We start from the raw sequence: 12235 nt of genomic DNA on the forward strand, positions 1-12235 counted from the left end.
TTTCACTTGTTTCAATCATTGGAGAGCAGCCAAGATGGGGCATTGCCTTGCAAGAATTTTAGTTGAAGGAATTGACCCCAGAATTTGATTTTTTTGTTTTGAAGCCTGGGACTGATTCTTCTAGTTGAATTGCTATGTTATAGGGGATGTAAACACACCAACACCTGTCGTCAATCAGCAGCAAGGGGCAAACAGAGGCACAGATACACACATGCATATATATATATATATGACAGGCTTCTTTCAGTTTCTGGCTACCATATCCATGCACAAGGCTTTGGTCAACCCAAGGCTACAGGAGGAGATACTTGCCCAAGGTGCCACAGAACCTGAAACCATGAAGTTGGAATCAAACTTCTTACCACACAGTCACACCTGCACTTTCACACACACAACAGGTTCATTCAGTTCCCATCTGTTAAATCCACTTACAAGGCTTTGGCCAGCCTGAGGCTATAATCTTATCTCAAATACATGTCCTCAGTTTAATTCTTATTCCTAATTTCAGCCACTCAACTTTGATTTTCATTCTTCTCCATGGAGGGTGACAGGGGAAATGAAGGGTGTCAAAGTGGTACCAACTGCACAATAGAGTTTAACTCAATTTATCTTTCACATGAAGAGTTTAGTCAAACAAATCAACAATGAGAGCTGACTTGGGACTAAACTAGCCATTTCAGAAACCACAGAATGAGGAAATATACAGTATTGCTGGCATTTTTATGCAAGAGTGGGTTAGCTGAAACAGTAGTTCTTAGGGGAGACAACTACACATTTAAGCAATCACTTCATGTCACATGTCTGACCCTTCTATGATACAAATTTCTTGCTTAAAAGTCATTTAAATAAAAACTTTCAACTAAATTCTTTATTCTCAAAATTAATTGAAAGGAAGGCATCGGATCTCAACAGAAATATGGTAACAAAATATGGTTAATCCTTTAGCATTTAAACCATCTATATCCGGTCCAAATAGTTTCCTTGGTTTGTTAAAACTGACCATAACCAGCCTCTCACACCTACTTTACAATGGGATTTCAAAAATTAACAATCACATCAACGAAATCTTGAAGCTATGAGATCATGATTAATTCTAAGCATTACATTTGATGAAGTAATCTGGATGCAAGGACAGAAAGAAGATAACAACTTACTGTCTTCTAATGAAGGATAAAAAGACGTTAAGAAATTATCGCCATCTTTGGAGTCTTTTGAATCTGGTTTCTCTTTCTCTCGTAATTTTTCATACATTTTCTGTTCTCGCATCCGTTGAAGGTCCCACCTGTGACACATAAAGAGATACAACATATAGATAAAGATGGAAATGAAACTAGTATTACTTGGAAAACAGGTATGGGTTAGCAACAGGAAGGGCATCTGTTTGCAAAACAATGTTTCAATACTAATATGATGGGCTTCTTTCAGCCTCCATCTATCAAACCCATTTACGAAGGCTTGGTTAGCCCGGGGCCATAGGAGAAGGCACTGCCAAGGTGGCACATAGTGGGGACTGAACCCAAGAGCACATGGTTGGGAAGAAGTTTAGCCATGCTTGTGCCCATCATACATATCTGTGAGTCCCACAATGTATGCAGAGAGAAACAAACTAAACTGTCTTGTACCACCTGGAAAATGTGGGGACAAATCAGATGGGGGGGGGGGGTTAAAGCAACATTCTACAGCTGGATCCCTTCCTGTTATCAACAAATACTTGTTTTCAAATAAGAAATTTTTTTACTCCAAATGTCTTAGAAGGCACAGAGCAATTGGTCACAATAACAACAAGTAATGTAAACATCATGTCACTGATTTGCTCAGACAATGGCAAGCAAAGCCATGATGGTATGTTAACAACTGCATACACATATAGAGTACAAAACAGTTCCCCAGGTGCCCTATTATCCAATTTTTTTTTATTTACTGAAGGAATTAGTAAATAAACAATCACACTTGTGAGACAGGTGTAATAGATGATCAGTGGATTTTTACAATAAGGAGAAAAGTACCAATAAAAATATACCAGAATTGGAGGGCAAAAAATTGCTTTGGATAAATAATTTTACAGAAGGAAACCACCACCCAATTCTTTGTTCTTTTTCTTATTCATGAGGAGTGATAGCTATTCCAAAAATCTGCTGATCAGTTATGACAATGTCTCATGTGTGTGATAGTTTATTTACTAAGCTTTTAGTAAATAAAAATTGAGCACTCAATAGTAGAAAAGTACTCTTGTCTAAGGTTCTGCACAATGGGAAACCACATGGTTACACAGCAAGATCCTAACCTCTGAAGGTAAATAAAAAAAAGTAGCAATTGAAGGTGGTAGGCAGTGAAATGCCTTACTGTATCTGTCTCAGTTGTTTGTGTCCTGATAGAAAAGTTTTTGATGACATGGGTGTTTAGGCCCAAATCAAGAGTTTTTCACTGGGGGTACGGAAAGGGGAGATATGCATGTATGGGAAACCTTTTTTTAAAAAATAGGCCATATCAGACATGGTTCATAATCAGGTGGTATTGCACTACTAAAAGAATTCCAGGTAACTCTCCCATTAGGTGTGCCATTCAGAAAGTCCTGTGGAGAGCAACTGTAGCTTTGTAATTATTGCAGGTTCATTTCAAGTTTTCTGTCTCATTCCAAAAGATACTTTGACTAACATATACCGTCATTGATGACATAAAAGATGCACAGGCATATTAGACGGACCCCAATTAAACATGTAGGATTCAGAGTAAGTTTCTTGAGACATTTTATTGGGGAGGGAAATATAAAAGTGTATCTTATATGCAATCAAATCAGCTGTTCTAGACAGAGTATATTTAGAAGGGTAACAATAAAAAAAAAAGGGGGGGGGGCTGCATTTGGAGTGACTGTGATAGTAGTTCTGCTTGCTCAGAGCTGACATGAGGCTAAACAAAAACAATACACATCTCTGTCAAAAGATCTATTTACCGTTTTCTCCGTTTCTCTTCATGTTCAGGTTTTTGATGGCGCTTAGTAAACACTTCATCTTCTAAATTCTGTAAAAAGAAAACAACAGGGCCTTGGTTACAAACTAATTTCACGTGATCCAAAGGCAGGTGGTTATGTAATGGAGTAAAACAGAAAGGGGATGGGTAGAGGTTAGCTGAAAGTGAGGAAACCTTATGGGGGGCGACTATGTTGAGATCAAAGCAAAAAGCTTGTTACAAACAGTAAATGGTCGATTTTATCACATGGGTACAAGGCAAGAACAGTTGGTTGAACAGACACCAGCAGATGACTGGTACACCCTTATTTCACTGTTACTTCTACCCCACATATAGTTTGTTTACAAACAGCAGGATTTTGGGGAGAGAGAGAGAGAGAAAGAAAGAAAAAGACTTACTTCTGTACCCTCTAAAGTATAACAATTGGCAACTGTCCGTAACCGCCAATGTGGAATTTCTACTAAAAGAAACAAGTACGAGTAGTTTAGATTACAGCTTCCGTAATTAGATAACAACATTAGTAATATTAACAACAACATGGACACACAGACATCATTAACGTCATATTTACAGATCATTGTGTAATGAGGACTTTTTACCCTTACCGGATACAAGGCAATGGCACATGACAAGCTTTCCACTGCCACTGCCATGATGAAATGCACCTGTAAAGCAGTTGCTGGCTGAAAGGACATCCAGAATAAGAACTGACTTGGACTGCAGCAATCCATCTATTACATGCCAGCGCGGAAAGCACACGTAAAGCGCCCCCACCACCCACACATCGGTGCAGGTGTGGCTGTGTGGTAAGAAGTTTGCTTCACAACCACAACTTCAGGTTCAGTCCCACCATGAGACACCATGGGCAAATGTTTCCCACTATAGCCTCAGGCAGACCTGAGCATGATGAATGGGTTGGGTAGATGGAAACTGAAAGAAAACCCATAAAAGTACATATACTCTCTTATTCTTTTGTTTCAGTCATTTGACTGCAGCCATGCTGGAGGACTGCCTTTAGTTGAGCAAACCGACCCCAGGGCTGGACTTATTCTTTGTAAGCCTAGTACTTATTCTATCAGTCTCTTGTTAAGTTATGGGGATGTAAACACACTAGCATCAGTTGTCAAGCTATGTTGAGGGGAACAAACATACACATACATACATACGATGGGCTTCTATCAGTTTCTGTCTACCAAATCCACCCACAAGGCTTTGGTTGGCCCGAGGCTACAGTAGAAGACACTTGCCCAAGTTGCCACGCAGTGGGACTGAACCCAGAATCATGTGGTTGGTAAGCAAGCTTCATACCACACAGCCATTTCATGTTACTTTGATACCATGTGATAGTTTGTATCATGATATTTGCACCATCATGTAAGTGGAGTCCTTCACTTTCAAGATTCCATGAAAAACATATTACGTTGCTTGGAAACTGATGAAGTTTGGCAACAGGAAGAGCATCTGGTCGAAGAAAAAAATCTGCCTCAACAAATTCCATCTGACCCATGCAAGCATAAAAAGGTAGCTGCTACTGGGGCCTAGAGTCATAGTACTGACTGTTTGATTCAGTTTAAATGCCTCACATAGAACAAATAAAATTGTCCTGTCTCGATTCATAGGCATCGATCTACTATAACCTACATATAATTATTAGGAGAAAGGCTAAAATGCCTAAATTCACGTTTACCAAAAACGTGTGATGTCACCCGTATCATCTGAAACACACGGTTATCTCCCTTGTTCCATTAGGCAGCCGATTGCCTGATTAATCAATTTGAATGCATTATAGAGAGGCTTAAAGATTCTGTTTTTGTTAGGAATGTTTCATTGATTGACATTAAGTAATTTCTCATTCGTCAGTCACTAATTGAAAAACAAATACAAAGTTTTATTTATTCTTCTGCAAGTTATTGGGATATTCAGCAGTCAACTCAACTCATATATACAATGGCTGAGTTACAAGTTCTAAACGAAACAAAATCAGTTAAACATACAGGTACATAACAACAGGTCATTCATACATTAGTGGCTCCATTAGAGAAATACTGAGTGCAAAATGTACAAAAATACAATTACCCATACATAGGAAAATGTGAAGACAATGTCTTTTGGATGAATATATTCTGTGCTTCTAACTACAATATAAATTACATTCACAACAAATATATCATAACACAATACATTTTAGATATTCTTAACTAAAATAACTTGTAGTGTAAAATGTATTCAAGCATTGACAACATATACAGACAAAAAACATTGACACACACACATGTAGATACATCAGTCATATCTTTGAGATATTGGTAGTTTTTGTAGTTAGTAGTACAAAAAAAAACAAAAAAAAACACTCAACTTCATATATAATTTAAAATGTTCCTTATATTTTTATCTGTTAATAATATCAATGGATTATAATTTTCTGACTACTTTACAGAATGGAAAGAAGCGTGCATTAAACACAGTTCAACTTGTCTATGGTTTCACAGAAAGTATTACAACCCCCCTTACAATGCAATGGTAGCAACAGAAAGGTTTAAACAGTCAACTCTAATTATAATTTGAGCAATTTTATAGAAGTGTTCAGATATCACCAATAAACAATGTTTTTGCTTGGAAACACTCCACTGATAGCAAATAAAAGCTATTTACAAGAGTTGTGTCGCCATCAACACCAGTGGCATATTATCATTGTTATGTTCCCAGACAAGGCACATAACTCTCTTTCTACTAGCATGCTTGTGTTGGCAACAAAATGAACACCAATCCTAGTGCAAGTTTGACTGGGTTAGCACAAGGTAGAGCAGCTATCCAGCTCTATAAGAGAAAATGCAATCATTACACTCCAGTAAGTAAATTGTACCACTGAAGCTAACAAGAAAAACGATGTGAAAAAAAAAATGTTAAGTTACATCATTTGTGAGACCTATATCGTTTGTTTTTGTTGCACTTCTACCATAGTTACTTTCAACCGTCACTGTCAAACTCCAAAGCTCATCCACTCAACACCATTCAACCAAGTTACTTTTGTATCTCTTGCAATATGTCAACCAACCAAAACTGAACAATAAACAAACTCAACCTCTCTCGCTCACTCACGCACAAAGAATCTCCAAGTTTTTCTGCTACCTACACATATGGATGTGGATGTATTTAAAATATTGCATTTGAGGGCATAAATGATGCACCCCAATTTCAGCAGTGCATATTCAGGGAAGCAAAAAAAAAAAAAATTTTTTTTAGTGCATGAAAGCATGTAATAATGAAAGTAATTTTGTATATAGAACCAAAGTGATTTGATTTTCAAGACATTTTTTACGGAAGAAAGCACACCTTACATACCATTAAGTATGGTAAATAAAATATCAAGTAATCAATGTGAAAAAAGAAAAAAAAGATGCAAGTGTTTGGCAACCACATGCCAAGCTTCCGTACAGCTTACCTTTTGTACCATCAGGACATATTTCATCGTTGGTGTGTCGTGAGTTCACTAACACTCGTTCTGTGGGAGGAGGTGGTTCATAGTAAGAGACATAATATAAATTGTCAGTTCGTAAAATCAGCTCCCCATTTTCCGACAGCTCCGTACATTTCGACACAGAGTTATTGTTGTGGCAAGAGAGCTTGTTTTTCGTTACAGAATGTGATTTGGACCTTGTGGAGTCTGATATCACTTTCTTTTGAACGTTCTGGGCATCAACTCCAAATTTTCTGTAAGTTAGAGGTAGATAATGAACAAAGTTGAAGACACAATGTTAGGCAATTTACTGAGTCAGAAGAAGCAAAAAAAGAAGGAACTAAACAGACGAGACCAATGTTTTTCAAAAATCTACAGGTGCCCTGTAGATTATATAAAAAACAATTTCTATCTAATATTTGAGTGTCCTGGAAAAATGAATTATTCATAATTTTGTTATACACAACTATGAATAAGTAGTATCCTTAACCTCCATGTTCCATGCTGGCATGGGTTGGATGGTTTGACCAAGTTGATATCAGCACAGACTTCTTTCTTGCAATTACACCAGATTCCTCCCATATTCAGTCTTTGTCATTCCTGCACACTTCCATTGCACATCCAACAGAGTTTACTCACTTCATATCTTTCCAGTTTTCTCGTGTCTTCTACATTCAAAGCTCATGTCTCACTACCACTCTGTATCACAATTTTAACACAAATACAACCTGCCTTTCATTCTGAAAGAAAAGACATGTATTACCAGCAATGGTAGTGGCTCCTTTCTTCAGTCCATGCTCACTCTTGGCTTCTATACTTCCAGAGCAATCCCTCCTTTGCTAATTATATTTCCTCGGTTACTAAAGCTATGAACTACTTCTAGTGAACCATCAGGGCATTTAAGAGAATCTCTTTCTGTTTTTATTCCAGGACATCTATCACATACAAAGCTTAGGTTCTCTGTTAATCTGTCTCTAATTCCACTACATCCCTTACGTGTCCATAGTTTACCTTGGTACAGTGTATGGAGCTTAGACCTACCCACTTTTCTGCATACTGAGCAGGGCTATTTCTCTGAAGATACCAGGGTTCTGCTTTGTATACCATAGATGTATATCCAATTTATTGCACATAAATTCCGACAACAAAATCTCATATGGACCCTAGTTGAGAACCGCTGCCTTAGAGCAAGCTATAAGGGGAAAGAGAAGGAAAACTAGGGAGAAAGTTGAAACTTGAGGGAGGGGGGACGAAAATCCCAGAGAAAAAAGCAAGAAGGAGACTAAAGAAAACTATGAGAGAAAGAAACAGAGGGGAGAGAAGAGAGTGGGGTAGGGGAAACGAAGTAAAGATAAGGGAGAGGGGAAAAATGAGACAATGAGGAAAGTGTAGGAAGAAGGAAAACTGCTTACCTTTCTCTACGTTTTAGAAAGGCAATCTTCTTACTGCCCCTGTCACCGGTGCTTTCATTGCTAGCCTGGGTCTTTGACATATGATAGGAGGAGTTCATTGGCTCGTCTTTCTGCTTCAGAATAGACAAACGGCGCTCCATGCGATCTATGCGGCATTTTAACTGCAAAACAAAGAAAATAACAATTTAAAAATAAAAGAAAATATATATTCTAATCTAGACATAAGGCCAGATAGTTTGGGAGCGGGTACAAGAAAGGAACGATTAATAATATCGATTGACGTCAGTATTCCGGTACTTTATTTTAACGAGATTGAAGTTTTGAAAGGCGAAGTTCAACTTCGGCGGGAGTTATAAACTCAGAAAGTAAAGGGAGATAACTAAACACTGCAATATCTAATAGATCTGTCATCACTCAAATGATTCACCGCTCTATAAATTCTGCTTACCGTTTTAATGATTAACTTCACAATGCCGTCGATAAAAGAGAGAGATCAGAAGAGATGACAGTGATAGAGAAGGCTTTATAATAAAAAACAAAACAAAAAGAAAATCTCAACTAACTTTCTGCCGTCTCTGCCAAAGTATAATAAAATTAGCGAAGAAAATTATAAGGTAAATTCGTAAATAAAGAAGTGTGTGTATACACACACATAGTTGCTATTATGTTAAACTGTCGTATGTCTAAATTTGGCCGAATGCGTTTTTTTTTAATTCAATATTTTTTTTTGTTTTTTGCTTGTAATAGCCGGTTCTTTTAGTCAAACTATCGTATCTCCAGCTGCTTCAGATAAAAATTGTCAAAGTGTAGTACAAAGCATTTTTCAAAAGTGTAGTAAGTCCCACAGACGACAGTTTCGCAAAAATATTTCTGACTGAAAATGTCATTACATGCATGGAGTTACGATTTTATGCACCCAACAAAGTTATTATTATTAGGCTGAAACTGTTGCTAATGTAAAAAAAGGAATGGAATGGTGAAACTACATTTTCGTTTTCTGAAAAAGCAATGCTTTGGACTTACGACACTTGCAAAATTGCAACGATATGCAAGTGTGTGTGTGTGTGAGATGTAATTGTTTCGTGACAAGGGATATTATTGCCAGACGGTAACGTCTAAGTTGCAGTTAACGTTCGCAAGTTGTTTACACTGAAGCAAGACATTTATTATAACAATATTGGTTTCAAATTTTGGCACAAGGCCAGCAATTTCGAGGGGGAGTAAATCGATGACATCGACCCACAGTGCTCAACTGGCATTCAGTGCCTTATAATAATTAATTTCAAATACTATAGAATAAATAATTTCTAATACTATCACAAGATCACATATTTTGAAGGGAGGAGGGTTAGAATGGATTTAATCGACCCTACTGCATTCTCGTTTTTTTTTTTTTAAACAACTCTGATGGGATTTGAACGTAGAAAATACTTAGATAGAAGCTCGGCTTTTCATGCGTTACACTAGCAACTTTGCCGTTAGCCCCACAATGGCACACATTTACCGGAATATAATCAATCGAATCGATAGGCAGCATGAGTAATAAATGTTAATGTATAACATGTGGAGGGGTGGTGGAGAGAGATAGGGAGGAACAAGTCGACTGGGACTCTCGCTTAACTATTTACTGAACCGGTTGAAAGGCGGCGAGCTGGCAGAGACGTTAGCACGCCGGGCGAAATGCGTAGCCGTATTTCGTCTGTCGTTACGTTCCGAGTTCAAATTCCGCCGAGGTTGACTTTACCTTTCATCCTTTCGGGGTCGATAAATTAAGTACCAGTTACGCACTGGGGTCGATGTAATCGGCTTAATCCCTTTGTCTGTCCTTGTTTGTCCCCTCTATGGGTAGTAAAGAAATATATTTACTGAACTGGTTGAACAAACCGTCAGGCGAAACCTAGTTTGACTTTGCTGTCAGTAATGAATCATACCAACAGTAATTACACAATTGCTATTACGTTAAAATAATACGCATTTAACACACACACACACACACTAATACTAAATTCATGAAACTGATAAGTAAAATCTAGCTGGTTAGGACTATATTAAACGACCGGTTAGGGAGATTCCCAACCAGCACAAATTATGTGGTCACTCACTCGACTTGTTAGAAACAGCAGCTAAATCTCAAACGACACTGCCGTCTTAAAAAGAAATGAACGTAGAAAATGTGGCTGTACATAACCGTTAAAAGATGCCTTCCCCCCCCACTCTATTGTTTAACCAGAAGGGAAGGCAAGTAGGGAAGATACCCCCCCCCTAAAAAAAAGAGACCTGTTCTGAATGTGGGAAACAATGAACGCTTCCAAAAATACAAGGAATGCAAAACAGCTGGTCCTTAGATGACTTTATCAAGCATTCAGAAATGGTTTGGTGGTAAGAACACCCGCTTGTCATGCGGGAGACAAAGGGTCAATCCTCAACCGAGTGGCATACACGAGTCTATGAGTATACAGTCGCTTGCTTAGCCACAAAAAACAAATTCCTTTAAATCTCCTCTCCCGCTTCAAGGTCTAAAAATTGGAAGGAGACATTTATCAATGTAGTTTGCACACACACACACACACACACAGCGGGAATGTAGACGAAGGGAAGGTGCTTGGATTACAAGACTGTTCAATTAGAGCTGACTTGGAACCCTAAAAAACCGGTTTATAAGCTAGACACTGGTTTATATAAGTGCGGATTAACAATGTAAGTCAAAAAACAAATTTAAATTAACTGAAATTAAAACCCACAATAATAAAATAATAAATAAGTAACGCCGATAATTTTTCTCATTACCCGATTTTAGTGGAGTTTAAACAGTTCAACTAAGAGCGGCGAGCTGGAAGAATCGGGCAAAATTCCGAACGGCATTTCTTCTGAGTTCGAATTCCGCCTAGGTCGACTTTACTTTTCAACTAACCGAGACTCTCTCCCCAAAAATTCCAGGACTTATAGTAGAAAAAGATTGTTAAACACCATGGATAAGCATAGAGTTGGGTAAAAACACCTAGCGCTATGTATGTTCCGACTCTTTTTTTTTTTATTGCGTTCCGAGTTCAAATCCTCAGTGGTCAAGTTTAACCTTTTGTCCTGCAATCCGTAAAATAAAGTACAAATACGACTTATTTTTCTCACAAATATTTCCTGATCTCGTGTATTAAGGAATCGTAATTATATACTCTATAGGCATGAAATTCTGAGGAGATTTCAGAAGATAAAAATAAATGAAATGAAATGAAAACACCCTTCGGACAAAACTCGGAACATGTGAATGCTAATTCTCCTTATTCACTTGCTAATCAAACGGACACCAATTTAGAAATTTATTTGACTAACTTGAGTCTTTTAGCTACTATAAAGCTTTAAAAAAATGTCTTTCTAATTAATGAAAAACAAAACTATTGATTTCTTATATGATATTGATACATTACATTAAATATTAATTAATGTATATATTAAATGCCTGATATTTTCGTTTGTGCCCGTATGTAATTTAACTTAGTCGAGCCACCGCTATGCCGTGTATGCAGCTGTAGTCATAATTTTACTTATTGTTGTGTACACATCACAACCTTCTGTCTAACATTAATTTAACTATGAACAATACCGATGTGGGAACTGCAGTGTGTGTGTGAGTGAGTGAGTGAGAATGTATGAGTATTACCGTCGTTGTGTGGTGCACATACGATTACTACAATATATGTGGACCGCAGTGAATAAGGTGAGAGAGGGACTTTCAATTCAACATCCATCACATACTACAGACGTACACTTGTGAGAAGTAGTCACTTGGATAAAAAAAAATAAATAAATAAACTGACTGTTCACGGATTTAGTTATCATCTGGGACCAAATGTCATCAACATATTATTTTGGAAATATAATCATCAAAATCGAACCCTTACCACCACCTTACTTAAAGCAGCTGGTGGGGGAGTCAACTATCTCAGACGAAAAGACAGCCCTTGGCAGTTTCCTGTATTATTAGTAACCTGTCGAAATCATTCAGTAGTGAAATGAAAATCCGAAATGGAAAGGACGAAATGTACTTAGATTCCGTTGATACGCTGCAATGTAACTGTGTTTACGCACTGCTACAAGAACATCTCACAATTTTACTTGCTTTATTTACACAAATAACACAAAGGCGTTCCAACTATGATAATCCAGTCAACACATTGTCCAAAATACATGAATAGAATATAGATATATAACAAGTAACATCTTTACATAAAACAATAAATCGAAAAAGTTTAATACAAAATGTATGGATGTGCATAATACATATTGAATGGATAGTTACGGTTGAAAAACCTTTATGTTATTTTCTATTGTAGCAGTCTATTGAAATACAAGAGAAAAAAAATCAACAAATATACGCTCTTATAGCAGTTGTACAACCAAAACT

General features: G+C 37.3%; 1 protein-coding gene across 6 annotated transcripts in view; it reads right to left on the minus strand.

Annotated features, from left to right (window-relative positions):
* Positions 1 to 12235, minus strand: part of LOC115216357 (putative uncharacterized protein DDB_G0282133) — a 201246-nt gene that overhangs the window by 2284 nt on the left and 186727 nt on the right. For 5 of the 6 annotated variants that reach the window (XR_005001010.1, XR_005001011.1, XM_036506724.1 and 2 more), the window contains 5 exons: positions 7837 to 7997; positions 6410 to 6678; positions 3366 to 3427; positions 2951 to 3018; positions 1155 to 1282 (listed from right to left, as the gene is read on the minus strand). Coding sequence is in view for 4 of the 6 variants with exons in the window: in XM_036506724.1 (XP_036362617.1) it covers positions 1155 to 1282; positions 2951 to 3018; positions 3366 to 3427; positions 6410 to 6678; positions 7837 to 7997 (688 nt within the window). In the remaining 2 variants the exon portion in view is untranslated. The remainder of the gene's footprint in view (positions 1 to 1154; positions 1283 to 2950; positions 3019 to 3365; positions 3428 to 6409; positions 6679 to 7836; positions 7998 to 12235) is intronic. The other variant, XM_029785620.2, reaches the window with a different exon arrangement.

The sequence above is a fragment of the Octopus sinensis genome, linkage group LG10 (genome assembly GCF_006345805.1).
Source record: "Octopus sinensis linkage group LG10, ASM634580v1, whole genome shotgun sequence".
NCBI lineage: Eukaryota > Metazoa > Mollusca > Cephalopoda > Octopoda > Octopodidae > Octopus > Octopus sinensis.